Source organism: Micropterus dolomieu, linkage group LG03 (assembly GCF_021292245.1).
Source record: "Micropterus dolomieu isolate WLL.071019.BEF.003 ecotype Adirondacks linkage group LG03, ASM2129224v1, whole genome shotgun sequence".
Lineage (NCBI taxonomy): Eukaryota > Metazoa > Chordata > Actinopteri > Centrarchiformes > Centrarchidae > Micropterus > Micropterus dolomieu.
The window spans coordinates 26,256,749-26,279,048 of NC_060152.1; the positions used below are offsets into that span (position 1 = coordinate 26,256,749).

Genomic DNA, 22,300 nt, shown 5'->3' on the forward strand with positions numbered 1-22,300 from the left:
ATGTAAATATAACTTCCCAGAACTCCACAGGGCACCCAGAGTCCGGAGGTGATTAGCTTAGCTTAGCATATAGACTGGAAGGAAGGCAGCTAGCAAGCTCTGCACATAGCTTCCAATAAAACCATAATTTGTTTTTGGGCCTCTATTAGACCGTCTTTAGACCGGCAAGTAAAAACACATCCTTCCCTTTCATTTGAATGGAGACAGAGAGAGCTCTGGCATAAAAACACAGTCGTCCTTCCAAAAAGTTTAACCTGACTCATCCTTAGCAAAAAAATACATGCAAGTTCACGCTGATTACCTCGTGATCAGTGTGACAAAAGATAAAATAATGACCACGTTGTTGTACTGTCTCATACAGACACACATTCATTTGTCAAATGTACTTGGTAATACAAGAAATCTATCCTCCACCTATTGCAGTCCCCTTAATCTTCATCATTCATACAGTTGGACCACGGCTGGTGTGTTGCACTCCCTGTGATTCATGTTTCATTAATCAAAAAAAAAAAATGTGTGGGAAAACATGACATGTTTTGCTATGAAACTAGGTAAAAATAAATTCCATTGTGTCCTCTTGGCGAAATATAAATGTGAATTGAAAGCTATCCGTGTTTCATACATGCTTTCAGTGCCTCAGCCAGCCTTTGAAGTCTCTGTGTCACTACCTGCTCCAGTCATGAGTAGGTCGGGAAGCTCGGCATGGATAATGATTACCAAATAAGGCATGAATTCTGTCTTTATGAACGAAACAATGCTTTTGCCTGCTGTGATGCTGCGACCTGACCCGATAGCATCACTTCCCTCCACTTCTGTGTTTTTATGATGCGTCATTCGCTGTTGGCCGTGCCACGCTACACAGAACACACACTTCAGAAGGCAGAGAGTAGGGGTGGTTTTATAGTTTTTATTGTTTATTCTCAGTTAAGTGGCTGGTCATGTTTTATTACACATACAATAATGAAGAGGATCTTTACATTCATCCACAGGATCGATTTAGGAAAACACTACACAGCACTCTCAAGGCTCAAGCACGCACAGACAGTAGGGGAGATCACGCACGCCCGCTTTTTTAACACATTTGGAAGATGGGTGTTTTCAACAGCACAAGTGGTGGTGCCGAGCTTTTCGTCAACCGACTTTCTTTCTTCAGTTAGTTACAGAGCACCTTTGTTGAAATTGGGTTTGTGTATTTAAATGATCCACAAGAAAGGAGAAGACAGCGCATTGCTTTGGTAGTCAGGCGGAGAAAGGCACTTTGACTGAATTTAATTTACAGTATGTGTGCTGTGCATAAGATAGGAACAGCGAAGGCAAAGAAGAGACAGAGCTACACTAAAGCAAAGAGGAAAGATCTGAATCTGGCATCATGCTGCAGCACCAAGTCTGGGAGTTTTTAAAGGTGCACTACAAAATAATTTAGTTATCTATGTATGGAAAGAAGAATTAGTGGATACAATTATCTCATGGACTGAAAAAGAAACAATACATTAGAAATTACTAATTCATCTGGGCTTTTTTTCAGTGACTATTGCAGAAAATTGATTTAGAAGGTTTAGAAATTAAATGTTTACCACAAAATCCACAGCCAGGCTTAGGGCCCTAATGTCATACATCAACATCACATTTATTAACAGGACACTTAACTACAGCTAAGACACATGGGTTGAATGAAAACACACTACAAACGAAATGGCTCTCATAATAATGTCAAATCTGTTAAATTTATCACAAAACCGAACTCAATCACTGGGTTATGTTTGAGTTCACAGAAAAAGGTTTGGGGGACTGACGAAGACAGTGTGACAAGACAGAAAACCGCTCTTTACTATAACAGAAACAACCCGGTCCTTTCATCCAATCGGCAAGCGGCAATGACGGTCAAGTCAGTCGGACTTGCACCGGCCGTAACCTTCAACTGCTCCAGGTGTGCTTCGGTTTAGCCGCCGTTATTGTTAGAGAACCAGTCGAAGACGTCCACAGAAACTCAAGCACAAGTATAGAGAGCCACAGTGGTGGGGGGGAGGTCAGGGGGTCATTCAGGCTGCACATGTGAGCGGCTTCAGGATCAATTTCAGCAAACAGTTCACACCAGTGATGATGACTGCACAGACTCAGCACAACGCATACGGGGGGTTGGGAGGGGGCAACAGATTGTGTCGCTAACTACCAGCCAAAGAGGTGGGGGGATGGTAATGGGTGGGAGATGAAGGATTTAGCGTACGTTAGAGTGTTATCAGAGGTTGAGGGTAAGGTTTAGGGGTGACAAGATTCCCTCCTTTTCTTGCTCTTCTTTCCCCACTTTAATCCCGTGTTCTTGAACATCTGCTGTTGAGAGAGGTTGTAGAGAGGGACTTCAGCGTTTGGCTGGAGAAGCACTCCTGCTTCCCTGTGTAACAAGACAAGACATATCTGATGAATATGTGGAGGTGGCAGTCCTTCAAGTCTGGTTCAGCAATAAATGACTACTCTGATGTTCTTGGAGTCTGGCCGATTGGTTATTTCACTCAGTGTGAGATGAGAGTATTCACCACAGTTGACAGCTTTCTCTGAAGGCCTTGTCAGCACTTAAGTAATAGTTAATTATTGGCAGTAACTTCTCAGCTAAATTTAAGTCTTCACTGTTGATGATGGCCACAATTTAAAAATGTCAGCTGTCTAACTTGTCACATCCTGTGTGTAAAAAAAAAATCTTAAAGAGCTTTTAGAAGAAAGTATTTCATCAGGCTTTACCAGTTCTTTCATCAAGCCCAAGAGTTGTCGTTACATGTCATTAAATTAACTCACTTGGCAGCTTTTTAGCTGTTACAAGAAATTCTCCCACTGAATAATTGGATCAGGGCTTAACACTGGAAAATCAGAGTAGTCCTTTAATGTGAGAAATAAGCAGATTAGGGAAATATTCAGACCTGCAGTGATGTGTTGTTATGGAAACAAAATAAATATATGATGTTGGGAATGATAAAGATAAAAAATACTCATAGCAAGTCAACATTTTGTGATGTTAAATTGAAATTATGAGATAAGATAGTAGGTATAAAATACTCAAATCTTATAAGTATTTCAAATTATGAGAAAGTAAGAATATACATGTATATATATATATATATATATATATGTATGTATATATAAATAAGTGTCTTAGTATCTCATAATTCTGACTTAATTGAATATTTTGACTAATTTAAGCTCAAAAAGTCAAACTTTTTGTTTTATAATTATTGACTAACTTTTATTTATAAAGTTTACTTGTTTTTTCATAATTTTGACTTAATACCTCACAATGATGATTTCAAAGTCAAAATGTTGATTCTTATAAAGTATTTCTTTTATCATTCCTATGCTTTGATCCATTTTCTTGGCAGTAATGGGCTTCCACACATTGCTAATGTTGCACATGGCAGGCTATCATTTTGCAAGCAGCTCTTAAATGGTTTTTTTTTATCTACAGAAAAATGTTTAAGTCCCTACTGTGTCTGTCAAAAGAAAGGAAAGAAATTGTTGGACAGTTGGATAGGACATTCCACATCGCTTCACAGACCCTGCAAATGTGTTGTATTTATGGTTTTCATCCTTTCAGAGTTTCCCATTTGTTTTTTGTCCTCAAAGATTAGACATCCTGTGTTCATCACAAAGCCATGTCTGAGACTATATTGTACTCTTTCCATCCCCCTTCCACATTCAGATCAAAAATAAGGAAGACTAAAGGATTCTGAAAGGCAGAAAGATTATACAAATGAGACAAATCTTTATGGATTGCTTAAGAAGATAATCCATACTTTGAGAAGCTTTTTACTCCTCCTCATAAAACGAAGGCTGATGGCTGAGCTTTTGTTCTAAGCTATTCTCACTGCCATTTCAGAGGAAATTCATTAACTGTCATAAAAGAGAAAAACCCAATATACAGCAACAGAACTGAAATTTCGATCTGTCAAAAATAAACGCAGAATGTGAATAGAAACAAAAGACTAAAACATTAATTAAAATTTAGTGTGGCTTTATTCCCATTCCCGTTAAGACTGTGTAGCCCATTTATGTGTGGAAGGAACGGAAGTGATAGTGTGACGGCACTGAGTCAATGCTAATTAGCTGTATCAGAAAGACATGAAACGAGCGTCCCAGAAGTCCATAGTCTCCAGAGCTGTTTACTCTCTTGCAGCTTAGTGACAACAATTTAGCCACTACAGATGAGGATGCAGCCCCGGGGAAATTTGGATTTCTCTCCATCCTCACTAATTGCTAAACTAACTAATCTAAGGTACAGTGAGAGAGGCTGACTAATTAAAACCTTACAGGGGAAAAACTGCCAGAGTATGAAAGCCACCACTCCTCTTCATTACAAATGAAAACAAATCAACTAATAGCAAGCTTCTCAGTAAATTGGAAAGTCAAGCAATTGTGAATACGGCAGTCTGAAGTGCTAATGAATGTGCTGAAGCTGTAAAGTTGGGTCTTATCACGTTGAGTGTCCAGTGTGGGAGTTTAATCCCTGAGTTCACTTCAGCAGTCCTTACTTCCATCTGTGTTCACAGTGGTTTTGACGTATCATGTTTGGAAGCTTTTAAGTGACCACAATGGGTTAGTGACCACTCCAGTGAAGTTTTTACACAACTATGCTGTGTAATTAATTTTTGATCAAAAATGCAACGATTCCAAGGCCACAGTCTCACATATACAAATAAACTTTTGACTGGGAACCCATTATGTCAGTACACACACATCTGACTAATTGTCTGTCCGACCATGTTTTCATTAGTCTGAAGTCACAGAAAAAACAACGACAACCTCCACCTCCATTAGGGAGCTGTGCCTTGTCGTTAGGGCCGCGACATAAGTATAAGCTTGCATGCACTGCTCATGGTTGTATAAAGATGTATTAAGAATTGAGATGTGTTATTATACATCTTTGGTACTGTTGCCAACTGTAGGCTCTGCCATTAGCTAGCTAGTTCAGTTAGTGGTCCTATTAGCTGGCTCTGGACTGGGAGCTAAAAACACCAGGGTAGTATTTGTGTTTTCCACTAGCACACACTGGCTTTGGACCCCCGGGAGGAGAAGGTTTTCAAGCCTGGGGCCAGGGACCCAGTGGGGAATGCTGCCTGGGAGTAGCACCGGAATGAGCACCAGAACCAAAGCTAAGTGAGCAGGCAATGGAACCGGACTCTGACTCCGGGGATGTTGAAGACACAAAGTTATTTATTACCGTGTTTTGAACAACACTTATAACGTTACTGTGTTGAAAGAAATAAACAAAGCGTTCACTCTCTTTGCTGATTGTTCCAACACATTCAGAATCATGACTGCAGCAAGTTGTAAACAACACATCACTGACAAATCAGCACCTTATAACTTGGCCAATTTACATCTTGAACAGACACAGAGAAACATTACAATTAGTTTGAAGTCTTGTTTATGGACACCTTGAATGTAAGTCCGATTTTCATTCTACTTTCTGTTCTGTTTTGGCTTCCACCTATTCGGGAAATATATATCTTTAGCTGCTAAATGCGTCACTATGCCACCAGCTATTCACCGTCTGTCTGCCATTTGGTTCTGGGCAGGTATGAGTGGCAAAGCTTTTTGTTTTGCTGAAAACTGCTACCTACTGCTGCAAACAATGCTTATCTGCGCTGTGACACTGAACCTACAGTAAAGTTGTGGGGCAGAAAACCAAAACGATGAGCTGAACGATGCTAAAACGCTGCATGACCTGATGGAAACTGTAGAGTTGGGTTATAATTCTCTGTACGTTCGTCACTACAGGGGACACTTTTTTATATTACACATAGTAATTTGAGCCAAAATGATTGATTATAGCATCTTAAATATAATAAATTCGGCTATTCAGATATATAACAGGACATTATAAAAATGTCCTGTTATAAAAAAAATGTTAATATATCTGACATTAATTTTAACATTACTGGCCATTGAATGACACCTTTTTCAGATATACTCTATGCCTAATGATCAGTTTTGTATTCTGCCAACATTTTTGCGCATAGAGTCCTCCAAGGACCCTGAAGGAGCCAGTCGTGCTTGGCAAGCAATTAATGATATTGCATAATAATGTTACATTATACTGTACATTGTGCATAAGCAACCACTCCTTCCATGTAAAACAGGTGCAGCATGTTAGCTATAACCCCGCCGGACCCTTTCAAACTGGGTCTATCATCTTCAGCATGATTGTATCAGCACTGGCATAAAGCTTGTAGCGTGCACGATGATCACTCTTCTAAAAGCCTCTTATTATTCTGCTGCTGCTGCTGCAGTGGTAATGAGATTAGGGTGTCTTCTAAGCATATCAAACAAATGCGGAGTGAGTTAAACTCAAGCATCCCTCCGTCACGTATCGGTTACTCACTCTGCTGCTGATATATCACTGAGGCAGAAAAAAAAACAGGGGCAAGAAAGTGGTTAGGGAAATATTCCATTTTCTAAGCGATTTCACTTCCAGTAAAGAGAAGCCACCAGGAAATAAGTTGGAAAGTGTTTGACAAGCAGTTTTTTTTTTTACCATTTTGAAGATCCTAGTCAGGGTGCCTTTGCCGTCCCCTGCACTGGCCTTCTTGGCTTTAGCAGACTGTGACTTCTGGTCACCCTGGCAGAGGGAGAAAAGGAGTCAGTGTGTTAAAAGAGTCTTGGACATATCTGACAGGGGATTAACACGTGGCTGACCTTCCCTACAGGGAGCTCCTGATTCAGTGGAGGGGGCAGGTTAAAATAGCAAGGAGCGAAGAGCATGTATCACACAAGACCTCTCTCTTTGATGGAACAGTGTGCTCTACAAAAACTTAAAATATCTGCAAAAACCAGGTATTGATTACAGTGCAATCCAATTTTGCCTACTTTTAATATCTGTATTTAGTATTCTGGCAAGGTTTTCATCCAAGTATTTTGTGTGAATTATGCATAAGGAAGGAAAACTACAAAGCAGCAAAGTTTGAAAAAGGAAAAAAGTTTTTTGCTTGCCTCAAACCACCCAAGGCAAATTTTGTGTTAGTTGAAAAGAAGAGGGAATTTAAGTTGACTTTCTGTTGTCATCTGGTACCTGCATATTACAGTATTATGACCACATGCTGACAGCAAATTCTGATCAGTTACGTCTTAGTGCCATTCAGTAAGCAAATTTGTTTACTTAACCAAATGTATTTCAGTTGGTAGCATTTGAAAACATCGCTGCTGGATGAAACAGCTTATATTAAAAAAAAAAAGAAAAAGAAAGACGCTGATGTCTGATCAAATATGCATGAAAATGTACTATATAAATTGGTTTTAAGGTTCATTACCTTAAATAAAACACTTAGGGAATGAATGAAAATGATTGGAGTGGTGACAGGGGCTGAACCAGCATTAGTAATGTTGCCTCTGAACCCTCCCTCGACTTCATCTTCCCAACATGTCAAAATAATATAAACTGGTGTTAAAATGCTACGTGTTTAATTGTGTACCAGAATTTAAATCATAAAATCATGGAACTTCTAATCTGTGCCAATAGTGCTTGCATTAATAAAACATAGATTCAGAGACAGAGTTGTGCTTTGTGGAAATTGCACCTTTATGGACCGTGTTCTGTGTGGAATGTTTTTGCAATTATTAACTATATTGCAAAGGAAGGGTGAAGTAAAAACCAATATTCAGGGCAAGAATAAAATAATACAATCTTTTTTTACTTTTTTAACCACTTTTTTGACCCCCCAGTCCCGCTCTAATCATTTTCATTTGGAAAGTCTCCTTTGTCTGAGCCATTTTGTCTTTTATCCCCCAATAATCCCTCTGCTGCTTCGTGACTCAGACCAAGCACACATACACTCGCGCACACAAGCATGAGGACCTTAAATTAAGTGCAGATAACATCATCAAATGAAGCAGAAGGCAGCCTCACTTCTGCCAGCCACAGAGGAATTTTTGAAGTGAAACAAGAATAATGAAGAGCAGAATAATGCTTGTGTTATCATGAATATACAATATACGCACACGATATGGATAAGTCAGGCTGCCAAGCTACAAAAAGGGAATGATGTATTTGGAAATGGACTTAAGTCAGAAGGAAATGAGGGTGTTATTACTGATATATGAACAGATTACAATGGCTAAAGTGGTTGATGGAGACTAAATGGAAACAGAGCCACAGGCGTCACACTCGAAGGCTGTTTGAGAGGATGACCTCACTTGCCCCCTCGGCTTAATTAGGCATGATAGCTCTGTATTTTTGCAGTTTTTTAAGCCACCTACCAGGCCTATCTTGGCTGCTAGTCCTCTCCACTGGACGTGTAGAGAAACAAGGGGACAAGGGCAAGAGGTAAAAGGGAAAGGGCACAAATAGTAATGTGTGTCTTACTCGGCGCAAAGGCAGGATGGGAAGGAGAGGAGGCAGATAGGGGGATCCGTCCAGGGGGGAAAGTCACGGGGTCACAGGGGGGCAGGAGCAGATGAGGTACAGGGGAAAGGGGAGAGGAGCAAGGCAGATGCTCACATTTGGAAAGAGCACAAATTTAGTGACATTCAGCAGCAACAAAGCCAAAGACATTCAGCATATAGAAAAGAATGTGTAAAATGCACTACTGGCCCACATCTTTAAATGCATTCTGGATAAAGGGTTGAATTTATCCACTGTGTGTTTTGTGCAATCGTCAAAATTCCAGTATTATAAGAATTTGTGTTTTTAAAAATCAATCTGATTATAAATGGCAAGTAATTTATTTAAACTGATGCAAATACAACACCCTGATCAAATTTCAGTGTGCAGTAGATTATGTTACTGTCCTCCAGGACAAAAAAATCAGTTTCAGTATCCCATCATGGAGGTTGAGTGGTATGCAGATTACACTTTGGCAAATAGATAAAATCACTGACTGTCTCTCCTGAATTTTTCTGCACATAAACATTAGCATAGTAAACATGGTATTGATGATCTTCATTCAAGCCTTAATATAACGCTGCTCACTTTCACATGTCTTACTCGGAAGCTTGAAAACAAGATTCTGTTAATGTTATTAATAACGCTTGTGCTTTTCCTCCACTGAAAAGTCACAAAATAAAAACCTACAGAATGAAACCAATTTGCTGAAAGACAAAAAAGATTTAATTGGTCTACTATTTTTGTATTCCATGAGTGTAAATTTGAACTCACCCTAGACTTGGGAGGGGCGGGGGACACCTGAAGAGGAGTTAATCACAGAAAGTACAGAGAGTATGTGAGAGACAAGACAAAGTAAAAAGAGACAAACATGGAGGAAGCACTGGCAGACATGGGCACAGTGGCAACGCTGCTTACGCAAGCTCTACTGCGAGAGGTGCAGTGTGTTATTTTCATTACTCACGATCGTGCGGAAGAAATGGACCACAGCGTTCTCTGCTCCACGCTTACGTGGAGAAGTCGCAGAGGCTTTCTGAGGGCCTGGAGAGAGGGCACCTCGGAAAGATCCCTGGGAATGAGAAGAGGAAAGGAAAGGAAAGTACAATAGACGTACTAAATAAAGGTATGCTCAAGCACATAATAAAAGTTACTTGACCTTGAACTCTTAAGAGTTACAGTTTCAAAGGGATGTCAAAATAAATGTATGATTAATAATGTATCTGTTGAATTGAGGCTGAATATTGTTACTAGGTAGGTAGGTACATTTATTTGTCACAAAATAACAAGTTATATAGTGAAATGAACTTTTCTAACTTTCTGCTACATAGGAGACAACATACATAAATACAGAGGCAATTATAAAAATTATAAACAGAAATGAACTATCATCGCTGGAGCAGTGCTAGGGATTAATTTGAGTTTAAGAGTCTGATAGCTTGGGGGAAAAAGCTGCTCTGTAATTTGGTGGTGCAGCAGCTGAAACTTCTTTATATCTTCCCAGAAGGCAGCCCTACTACTACAATCAAGAAAATAGCACTTAAATTCTTGACCAAAACTCATTTGGGATTCCATGAATAAAATGCTTAAAATATACACAGATTTATATTGGATGATTTGTTACTTGTCCTACTTACCTATTGAATGACAAGAACAAAACACCAAATTTACACAATGATTCAATTTTAATGGAATTGTTGAATGTTTACAAAAACACTACACTGCTATGAATGCCATGGGTGTTGATACTGATCGGAGACTCAAAATTGTTGCATAAACAGGGTTACTTACATGTGCTATTAATTATAATAATTGTTTATTCATCTGTAGGACATATTCCCGGTTTGATATAGGCTTTTTTATTATGTAAGGATGTTTTTGAGCATGTAGTATTGTAGAGTAGAGTGTTAGTGGACTACTTGTGGTGGACAATGGTGAAGGACAACAATTAGAATCCACAGCAGAAAAGTCCTGCTCAGAAACGTGAAAATTGGCAGTTTTCCCCCTGTAGTGGCTATACAGATGTCAGTTACTCATTGCTGCTGAGATGCAGCTTCTTAATGAAAAATCTCCTGTTAAAGTGGTCATATTATGCTCATTTTCTGTTTCATCATTTTATTTAGGGGTTGTACCAGAACAGGTTAACATGGTTTTATTTTTTTGTCATACTGCACATTGCTGCAGCTCCTCTTTTGTGTTGTGTTTACATTTGAACACTCCGTATTAGCCATGGAGTGATGCATCCCACTTCTAAAAGATCTTTTGTTGGCAGTTGCACATGGGCAGTTCCTAGGTAAGGGCTACTAGTCAATCAGAAGCAGAGTAGGGCAGGTCCTGAAAAGCCTGTTAACACGGCTTCAGTTCAGCTGTATGTTCCCCATACCAGCTTAGCAACATAGACTGGAGCAAGAGTGGTGAGTGGTGAGTTTTATTAATTTGTAACATAAGTATCTTTCATCCATAAAGTTTTAACTGTGCACTGTCTCTACATCACAGTAACAACTTTATGTCCATTGACTGCCTGGAGGGTAACTAGTGTTTGGAAGGGAGAGGAGAGGCAGCAGGCGAACATCTTTTCACTGTGTGCTGTGTGTGATTTTCCACCGGTGTTTTTGAGGGTGTGTCTGACTAGCCGCTAGGTGAGCATTATGATGCGTGTCTTCTTGTGACGTAACCAGAAAGCGGAAGAAAAGGCTAGACTACAAACGAGCTGTTTTCAGGCAGTTCAGAGTAGTGTTTACAGTGGGAGATGGAAACTCCCTTTGGGCTGGACTTTGGGCTTTTTCACTACAAACCTATTACATGCACAAAAAAGGTATATAACTCAATAAGGGAGAGGGGAAAAGCCACAAAGCAGAATATGACCTCTTTAACTTCCATACTGCCATAGGTATTCATTCAATCAGCACCATTCAACATTAATAGCAGCCTCACGTCACAGACAACTTCCACCTCATTAACCCCATTACACAAACTGAGAAAAACCTTTGGCCATAAGTCATTAAAATGGAACAAATGGGCAGTTGACAATCTCAGTCAATGGCTTTATCTTAACAAAGAAGGCCAATCATCATCCTAAAGTACAAATCAATGCAGCCAAGTTCTTCAAAGTCAGACTTTACAAAGGGTATGTCACTGTGAGTGCTTAATAAGGTAGAAAAACTGCTGCCTAAAAAAACCCCTTTTAACTCATGCAAAATGCAAACACACACATAAAAGGTGAAAAGTATAATTCTTCTAATAATGAACGCCATCAACTACCAGCCCACACGAGAAAAAAATAATTTACAGTGTTCAGTCTGGGAGGGGTGGCAGGGGTCGCGTGCTGTTGATGATTCACATCCATTATCTCACATCAAAGAACCTTCAGGTAACCAAAAGGAGGGAAACTGTCACCACCAAAGCCATTTACGCAATATGATAGCCGTGCGGTGTTACATTATACGTCACCTTCACTGTCTTTTATGGGTTTTGTGAAAATGGACCAACCATCAATTAGAGAGTGTAGGAAAACACAAAGAAAGAGAAAAAAAGGAAAGGTTTCCGTCTACAGCACAATCTACCCAAATGGATATCTGACAATCGTGGCTTATATAAAGGGAATTTGGTTCCATTTGGAGAAAAAAACCCCAAAAAGTAGTCTCCACCACATTTACAGTGTGTATAAAATTACTATTTCAACGATTTCAATAGTGGGAAATCTAGCCTTTCTCTAGTTGATGTCAGCGTGTGTATTCCAGCTCTGTAGCTGCCCCGGTGCTTCAACAGTAACCCCTTAATGATTTCCTCTTGCGTAAGTGAACGTCTCTGTGTGTGTTTTTGCATGTCTGTTTCTGTCATGATGTAGGCTAAATGACGGAAATAATGAATAATGAATTGAAAGGGAGTGGAGAAAATAGAGCTACCTTTGCTGGCCGCTATCATGCCTTTGTTTGGGGAAAGAAGAAGAGAAAAGATGGAGATGGGAGAGGAAATAGGTCAAATAATGCTGCATGAATTCTGCTGGTACAGTCTGAATTTCAGCCAGTTCTCCCTTTGATGTGAATGAGCGTATCTTTTGTATTTGTTCTCTGCTTCTCTCATCTCCTCTCCTGCTTTATAACAAAAAATTTTCTGTTTGAAAAAGCTAAAGATGACAACCAATAACTTCAGTAGCAGATGCATCCAAATGTCAAGTGAATATTACATGTATTTTAGGTAGGGGAAAAAATGTTTCCATTAGCTCCTGGCATGATGTTAATGAGACTCTCAAATCTTGAGCAGTGGCACTGAGGCATTCTGCCACATCTGAGCGGTTATTACAAGATTTTTCTGCTGCTAAATTAAAAACTGTCTTTGTGGGGGGGTTTATGTTTAGGATATTTTGCAGCCGCCCTTCAGCTTTTCGATCTCCTTCTCAAACTTTCCCTTAAGTAGTGTCTTTTAAAAGAGAAAGGTCACAATCATGAGCCCTGTTTGAAGTCTGAAGAAAAGGGTTCAGGTCTGTGTGTGTGTGTGTGTGAGAGAGAGAGAGAGAGTGAACACACACACACTTTTTTTTTTTATGTATTTCATATCTAAACATTTTGTCCAGTATTGTGACACCTCTCCTTTAGATTTCCAGTTGCTAAGAGTTGTCGCTCTCTCTTCAGTCATGGTTACGTGGTTATCGTTCATGCTAACTATCCAGTTCTTCTTTCTTTTCATCATTACAAAAAATATACATTGCAGAAGACAGAAATCGACGGGTGGCTATAGATTGAATAATAGTTGGTTTATTTTAGGGTACACTAGGCTAAAAGGACATGAAAATGTATGTAAAGGAGTAGGAGGACATTCTGGGAAATATAAGATAATTACTTCTTTTGCGATGAGAACATTGATACACATTAACTGTCCATTAAATATGAAGCTACAGAAACCAGAGAAGGTTAGCTTGGCTTAGAATAAAGACTACTAAGTTAGCATCTCTGTGAGGCTGTAGGGACAGCGTTAGCATTCGAGCTATACTAACGCTAGCATGGCAACATGCTCACAATAATGATGCTAACATGCTGATGTTGAGCAGGTATATTGTTTCCCATGTTAGCATGCTAACATTTTCTAATTAGCACTAAACACAAAGTATGGGATGGGAATGTCAGTTTGCAGGTTTGTTTAATTCATCTAAAACATGTGAATTAACTTTTGTGTACCAGGCTATCTCCAGTCCAAGCTAAGTTAACTATTTTCTGGCTCCACTGTCATATTTTAAGAGATTGGCTATGAAAGTGTTATCAAGCATCTAATTTAACTGACAGCAAGAGAGTGAGCTAGTAGGCAATATTTCCTAAAATTAGGGTGACCAGACATCCCCGTTTTCCGGGGACAGTCTGGTCACACTTAATTCCTATCTGATCCAATACCAAGTGATACCCAGGATGGTATTGCTGATATCGATACCAATACCAATACTTTTTAGATATTTTATTTCTAGTTTAATGTGACCTCCCCATTCCGTTTCTGTATTTATGAGAGAAAAAAGGAGTAGGCTGTAGCCTTACCAATTGAAAATAATAGCTAGTCAGCCATAGTCAGTATTCAATCATGGAAAATGGAAAGGGCTGCAGCGGCTCACTTCAAAGAAGCTCTGTCACTGAGCCTTAACGCAAGCATGACTTTGACAGGCGGAAGGAAAAGTAGATCCTAACAACCGAGTAGCCTATAATTAGACCATCCTGGTGACAGTAAGATACTTATGATAAATCCCCACATTCACTCACTATGTACCAACTATACCTCTATGTACCAGTAAGCTCTCAAATGTTTCTGCTGTCCCACATAAAATTATTCACACACACACACATAAATTCCATAAATTTACACATACATTCCAAATACACATAATGTGAGCTGGCATAAATGAGGAAAGTGAGAAATCAGGATTAAGAACACAGCTTGAGCTACAAGGTATTTGTGCCCTGTAGCTTATCGCAAAGTGCAGGTTAACATCCCAACTGCCTCCTCCGAGGTCAGAGGTCACATCCATTGTTGTTTAATAATTCATTCAAAGCAAAGGAGAATTTGAGAATCTATCTTTATCTATAGTGACTATCTTCATGGAAGCATCAGAAAAATATGTATGCCTATTAACTAGCTTCTGTCACCTCACACTGAACATCTCACAGACTTGCATTTAACACATCACAAATTGTGTTGAGATCCCTGCAGGTCACTTCTAGAAATCTGGAGTGGAGAGTATCTAGCCTGCAGCACTGAAAGGGAGCAAACAGCACTCTTTCACATGTTCATTAATTTACTCACAATTAACCTATCTACCCCCTAATGTCAGACACTGACAGTGGGAGCGTGGGGCCGATCGATCTGGCTGACAATCTAAGCAGTGGAGATACACAAACATGGCAGCTACAGCTCGCTGTTCCCCTTGGTAGGCAATCAGGTCTTGTGCCTCACAAAATCAATATCAAATAGAAAAAATAGAAAAAATGAATATAATAATAATAATATATGAAAATAATAAGGGGGTTTTGGGAGTTTGCCATAATTTTGGTAAAAGCATTTCTCATTTCTAACAAATTAAGGTTTAAATTGGGTACACCATCTTAAAAACATTTAGTAATTAATGACAGAATTCTTTGCATCATTCAAAAAGAGTATTATACACTTTGAAATTTGTGGGGAGGCTGTTGTAAATTTTCTTAGCCAAAGAAAGGTTAAGAATGTATAGATAATAACACTGGAGAGGGCCTTGTTTAAAAAAAGAAAAAGAAACATAATCTTGAGTCAACCTCACCCCCAAATAATTTTTGTACAGCCCTTTAAATCCCCCATATCAGGTTAAATGTATTTGTAAATAACACATAATGTAATCCAACAAATGATTTGTTGAGCAATATTTGCTTGAACTCAGAGGCTACACAGAGGTTGCATTGTCTTTTTTGTGTGTGACTGAAAAAGCAGGCCTGCTGTTAATTTTGCAGAATCAATCATTTGCAGCTTGTCCTGAAATTAAATTAAAATCCATGTCTGTCCAAAATTCTAGACCTAGATCCTAGTCCTAATTCTTTGTTAATTTGTGAATAATGTCCTGTGCCCAAGTGCCTGGCTGTGCTTGTTTTTTTGGTCCATCTAAGCAAGAGATGAATGTAAACACACATTTTTACATCTTAAATAGAAATTGAAATGAACCTGTGCTGACTTTCTGAATTCCTGACCGGAACTCTTGTTTTCTGTCGCTGGAGAAGAAATGCTCATGAACATGCTGTTGTTTATGTTAAAGCCAAGTCTTTAGACACGCTTTAAATGACTCATATGTGGCAAAACTTGTCTCCTATCTGAGTCTGAATGAATGAATTTCAATCCACGCGTGTCTCCAGGAAACAAGAACAATCAGCTTGTGGTGATAACAGAGTTTGGCCCGTTTAGAAGACCAACTGTGAGCGAAAGATGTTTTGGTCTCCTGCCTCATCCTTAGGCTCACACAAACAAATCAAGCCAGTCATCCGTTACTCAGAACTATCAGAGCGAAAATAAGCACTAGCTCTGCTTTCCATTAAACCTTCTCTGATAACTTTTGTTTCGAAGTATAGTTATGTGACTGATTGACTGAACAATGAAAACTAGGAATTTGTCTGCAGACAAATCCAGGCATGCTGAATAAATGCTCAAAGTAAAGTTTTCTACACTGGGTATGTTTTCTTTGTTACTCAGAGATAAACTAAGAAAACTGAATTGTGACACCGCTTCAGAACTGGAATAATAACAAAACAGAGCGGCTGGCTGTTACCAGTTGTTAGCAGAGAAGTTAAAATGATTCATCATATTTTATAAACAGAAGAATACCCAAAAGAGAGACATCAAGCCAAACATGAATTAAAACAAAACAAAGACAGTGCTGAGGGTGTTGTTAAAGAGTTTTAATCAAGCAATAATTCAAAAAAGCTTAGAACATAATCAGGTTAGTAACAGGTCACCGGTCACAACACTTCACAACAGATACAAACGCTTACACGTATCCACTGCAAAGGTGAAGGCGTTACAAAACAGGGATCAGCACCGATCCACTGCTGGTTCAAACAAACTCTCTGACTGAGTCAAAGAACCTGAGGTGAGGGGGCTGCCGACACCCCCTCTTCATCCAAGACACTGGGGGTTAGTATCGCACGAGTTTTGGTTTTGACTGTGAGCTGTTCCGCTAAAGCCCGATTCATATGCAGTAATCATATTAATATGTTGCCTTATATGACTGACTCTCTGTCATTCAACAAATGATTATGCAAATTAAGAGTACAAAATGTTCTCTGTTCTTTATGAGTCTTAATTTTTGCTTGAATATCCAGCATTCATGCAAACCTAATTTCCCCTCCAATTACCACATAATTATCCCTGTAAATTGAAATGATGATTCAAATGCAGATTTCCTGCAGTTGTTTCATGTCCTGAGACTGGAGTTTGTCGTTTTTGGCATCATCTCACAATTTATGAATCATCTCTTGCTAACGGTCTTAACATTTTCTCAAAGCCCATCCGGCTTGGACTGAAAATTATGGATATAAATCAGACGAAGAACATAAAAAGCACGAGAGATCAGTAAATGGCTACACACCTGCCAAATATTAAAACAGGATCACTCAAGTAAGCATGCATATTCAAGATCAAACAGAAAACAATGACACAATGTTTCCCACAATACAGCAGCCTAGAAGTCAAAGAATGTAGAATCTGCACTCAGCCAGACAAAGTAGATCAGATATTAAAGCTAAAAAATATAATGATGATGTCTTGCTGGAAAAAATAAGTGTTTGCAGCAGAAGGTTAGTGCAGGTTGATTTTTTTTTTTTAACTGGAGGCAACAGAGGCGGGGCGAACTGTCATTCACTTGACATGTGAACACTCATCATTTGAAGGCAAACCCTTGGTGAATACATAAATATATATTTCAACAACTTTGTTTTGGTACACTTGTCATCAATATGGAGCGCAATGTACAATTTTATGGCATTAAGAATATGAAAATCAAAGAAATATGGCAGCAAACGGGTCACCAGCATAACACTGAATGATTCACAATTTGTTCTGTTGACATTTTCCCTGAACATTTCATGAATGACATTAAAGCAAAAAGAGTTGTAGCATACAGTATATATAAATCATTTTTATCCTGAATCTTACGCTGAACACCTTTTCATAGTTGATATAAGGCGTGGGGGGAAATGCATATTTTCATACTGCTGAATCATTTCTTTGCGATTACCTTGCCAAAGCACTGTGACTGGCACTCTGTAGGGTTGGCTGAACAGAAAAAAAGAAGGTGCTTTTGTCCTCAGCTGTGGTTTACTGTACTACAGCTCCTCTTTTAAACCAATATCAGTATAGTCCATGTTTTAAGACAGCGGCCAAAATGAGCAGACATGACTCATGATGGAACACATATAGCAACAGTTGTATTTCCTCTTTCTAAAAGCACTACAAGAGGCTTTGGGTTTTAGCTTTAGCGTGTTGCAGTAGTGTTGTCAGGATAACTAAACCAACCAAATGAATGTGTTATCAATGCTGTAGGTGAACACTATATTTTCACCGCATGTGGTGCTGAAGCTGAAATTCCATTTCACCGTCACCTCCAGAGGGCATCACTGAGTGCAAGGCCCATGGCCTGAAAAGGGGTTGAACCGACAGAGCTGCAGTCTGGTTCTTAATAGCTGTGGCAACAGTGCCAAGCAGCCCATCATGTCTGGAAGTGGATCCAAGAGTACAAATGGAACTTTCCCTACCAAAGCAAAGACGAAAACTAATTGGACACCAACCTAAAAACGTGTCTGATGAGTAAAGTTTTTATATTTACTAATGGTCAAAACAAAATGATGGTATCTTGACAACACTAGAGTACAAAATGTAAAAGCAATGCAGGCTCTAATGCCTCATAATCACTTGTTTGCAAGAGAAGATCAGCCTGTTCTTACTTTATAGAATAGACTCTTGTATATATTCCCAAACGGGATGGTAATATGCTCCTACTCTACTATATATCATTATATGTTAATATCCACCTCTTTGATCATTTATAGCATAATGTGATCATTAACTTTGAAAGTGACATAGCAGACTGCTTTACCGTGCAAACAGTGAAGTACCTCCCTGGGGGTGAATTATTACAGATGTAATAAGAGACTAACTCTCTACAAAGCCATATGAACTCTGCGGAGTACCTAATGCCTCTACAACATCATTAATTACCCCCATCTCTCACGTCGTCATCATCATCATCATCATCATCATCATCATCATCATCATCAATTAGGGAAGTACCTGTTCTTTACTTTGACAAATGATCTTATAAACAAACTGCATAACGGCAGCGACAAGTGAACAACTCCACCAAAGCACATCTACAACGGATACATTAATTTTAACTGAAGAGAAAAATGCTACCAATGTCAGTACCATTCAAAAAAAAAAAGGAAAAACAGAACAATATAGAAATGTTTCCTCAAATCATTCAAAATCACAGCCTCTTTGTAATAAACAATTAAGAATAAAACATTGCCCACCCAAAGTCATTATCCAGTGTCAAATCATAACCTATTAGACAGTTAATGTGAATCATAGGACAATGTCTGACTTCGGTTCACCATAAAAACAATAGTAAAACCAACACAAATCTATAAGACAAATATGTTGCAATAATTTCTTACAAAATCTGTTAAACAATCAGAAGTAAAAAATGGTTCTGAGAGTAAATCAGCAGAATGAACTGAGCTTTCACCACGACTCTCCCTGCTTCCTCACCTTGCTCTTCCTCTTCTTGTCCCCTCCAAAGAACTTTCCAATCTGGTCCAGGAGGCCGGGGTTCTTCTTCCTCCGGCCCAGCCCGAAGGCGGCCTGTGCAGAGCTGCTTGCAGATGCCATGGCTGTAGAAGTGGTTGGTAGTATATTTATATTTGTCAAATGTGGGGTTCTTGCCTCTCTCTCTTAAATGAGAGACTGAAAGACAGAGGAGGGAAAAGAGAAAAGACAGGGAGGGAGAAAAAAAAAAAAAGCTAGCCTATTCTAGATCCTGTTCGGGGCTCTCCGACCCGCACTCTGAACCCGCTCCGCTGTGTTCCTGGATGGTCTGCAGCTCGTCCGATTCGGAGGGTCGCTCTTTGAAGGTGTTGTCCTCTCGGCCCGGGGCATCTCGGGAGAAGAGGCGGACCAGGTGGGGGCGTGGTATGGCGGCGTCAGGGTCAGCTGTGCTGGCGGGGGTCCAGGGCTGGTGGGGGCTCTCAGTGCCCGTGGAGTCAGTCACCGCCGGCTTCTCCGAGACGCAGCCATTGTTCTGGTTTGCATCTGCCTCACCCAGGCCTGTGCAGAAACAACAAGGGTCATCTATGGGCTTGGGCCTGCATGGCACATAACAAGCCACTGCAGCACAATGACTCTTTTGACAAGACTGTGCCCTTCCTGCTGCAGCAGAGACCAGCAGAGCTATCATTTCACAATTTAACTTGAATGAACCTTACCTGCTGAACAGAAAACGTGTAGAAATGTGAGAATAAAGACATGCACAACTGAAACATCTTAAATTCCTAAGTACTCTTTTATCCCTGAGGTCAGTGTTTTATCTCTCTATCTTCTGGTGCAGACGTTTGAGGCAAAATCAACAGGTGTGCTCACAATTCCCAGCTTGATTTGACTGGAGCACAATGCATTAGTGGGCTTAAACAAAAATGTTTATCGCAGTAATATAACTGTTAGTGGATTCACACAATTTTACAAAAGAGGCTGCACCACCTTTTGCAGCAGAGTCACCCCTGTGTAGTGCATCAGATCTCCTCTCCCTTCATTAGCATAGGTTAAATTTTTCAAGTTCAACCATATAAAAGCAATGCGTGTTCCAGTGTACTAGGTCCAGTGATATGGAAATACAGCTGCTTCTCACTTTGACAGCTATCCATTAAGTCAGCCAGCTCCCACAGCAGAGGACATCCAGTGCATTCCTGCCTCCAAAAACAATATACGCACTGTACTGGCAGAAATGGTGTAGCACTACACCAGAGAATCTGCATGCTAATATTGGCTGAAACAGTGGCCTGTTGTCGGAGCTGCATAGTTTTTACAGAGGAACAAAGGGTCCAGTGTCACTAAAATAACTCCTATAAGTATGGATTTTCAACCCAATGCACGGTGACACTCATCTAATTCCGGGCCCGAGAGCTCTGAGGCTGCTGTTCCCGGGTGCAGAGTAGATGCTAGTTCTATGCTGTATGATATGTATTACAACTGAAGATGGAATGACTTCTAAAACAAGGCAATATCAGAAAAATAATCTTTCATTATTTGGTCCAATGAGTTTATCAGGAAGTCATGCATCAAATGTGAATATAGATGAAGAGTAGGTGCAAATATAAAAAAGACATTAAAATATGAAATAATTTTTCTTTTGAAGAGGGGGACCCTGAGTAACCAATGTTTGTCATGCACAAATCACTGCTCCAAATATAAGGTCACCACGCCTTTGTGAAAATTCTGTTTATTATAATGTACGTTTATCTAGAAGCGAGTCTGAGGTGTGATGATATGGACCCATCGCCCACCATGCCTGCATGAGGATTTTTGAGCATTAAAAACTGTCCTTGTGAGGAAGGTCAGCAAAGGGAGACAGATATAAATGTAAATTTACTGTTATTGATGATGGACTGACCAAAATCTAATCAGCTGCTTCACTGCACAATGGGAGCTCTTTTCTTCATTTTGGGCGCAGCGCTCCAACAAAGGCCTAACAGGTCAAGACAGCAAAAATCCTCCTTAAAAAGGTGTTTTAACACCTTTTAACACCACTTTAATACTACTGCTACTGTGGTGACTTCTTTAGCCCGTCCATAATCCCACTGCCTGGCCACAGGTCGCACTGCTGCAGTATCTAGTAGTGTTGTAGTCAAGACCACCCAAACTGAGACCAACTACTCAGTGTGTCTCATTTCCTCAAAAATGTCATTCTTGTCAAGGTGACAAAGCAATTTTAGAGGCCATTTTGAGAAACTAAAAGCCCTCATTGTAAACTACAAAAATGTTTAACAGCTGCTTTAAAAGATTGAATGAATTCCTGAAAAGCATAACTGTTCAATGAAATGAAAGAACGAAATCAGCAAAAATACGATGTCAAGTCAGGTTTTGTTCAAAGAGGAGCTGCGATTAAAGAAACTTTGTGTGAAACTGTTATGTGATTATAGCACATTTTAAATGATTCTGATGGCAAAAATGTGGATGTGTCTCTGTGGGCTTGATTCAAATCCATGGAGGAAAGGGAATCAGACATGGTGGCTAAAAGTAAAGTAAGTCTTGATACAGACCCAATGCTATGTCATTAATTCAGCAAACTGGTTTAAAGCTACTTTACCCCTGCAGCAGGAGGTCTGCATGCACTCCCTGAGTTTTGACTCAAACTCTTAAAGTTAAGGTGTCATGAGTGGCTCTCTACTGCTTAGCTGGAAACCAGCATATATACTTTTTTTTATAATTTGTTTACAGTATGCGAAATGTAACTCCTCAGGCTTTGTTAGCAACTGAACGTTATAATGTTGTACCCTCTCAGGAGAGTCTCTGTTGGCTGTTATTTTACCACAAAGATCAGAGTATATCCTGGACATCATCCATCACCTGTTGCTCCCTTTTCTAGGCCCATTGTTGCTACCATACGCCACTAAAAATCAATGAAATGGAGAGACAAACATCCTGACATGGCTGAACTTTAACTGTCCTCTACAGTCCATAAAACTGCAGTATAATACTGACTGTGTGTTTACCATTTTTGGCCATAAAAAAAAGTTATGTGCTGATCAGCTTACTCCATGGGTGCTCTTATTAAATGTGCATTAAGTCAGGGCTTTAGCGCTCCAGGCACACAACGACCATAATACATGTGTTGGGGATTGATTGGATTGTTGATCAATGCTGATGACTCAGTGATTACAGAGTAGGCGCTGA

At 39.6% G+C, this 22,300-nt stretch overlaps 2 protein-coding genes across 2 annotated transcripts in view; both read right to left on the minus strand.

Moving 5' to 3' along the window:
- Window positions 1-887: 887 nt before the first annotated feature.
- On the minus strand, window positions 888-19,243 carry LOC123968582 (myelin basic protein-like). The gene is made up of 5 exons (XM_046045438.1): window positions 19,124-19,243; window positions 9,327-9,431; window positions 9,137-9,163; window positions 6,521-6,604; window positions 888-2,389 (listed from the first exon to the last, which is right to left on the minus strand). The coding sequence occupies exons 1-5, from the start codon at window positions 19,241-19,243 to the stop codon at window positions 2,357-2,359; spliced, it is 369 nt and encodes a 122-aa protein (XP_045901394.1). The 3' UTR covers window positions 888-2,356.
- The window catches only part of LOC123968581 (myelin basic protein-like), a 53,370-nt gene continuing 47,309 nt past the window's right edge, over window positions 16,240-22,300 (minus strand). Inside the window, exon 4 of the mRNA XM_046045437.1 lies at window positions 16,240-19,678. Coding sequence (XP_045901393.1) covers window positions 19,380-19,678 — 299 coding nt within the window. The 3' untranslated portion in view covers window positions 16,240-19,379. The remainder of the gene's footprint in view (window positions 19,679-22,300) is intronic.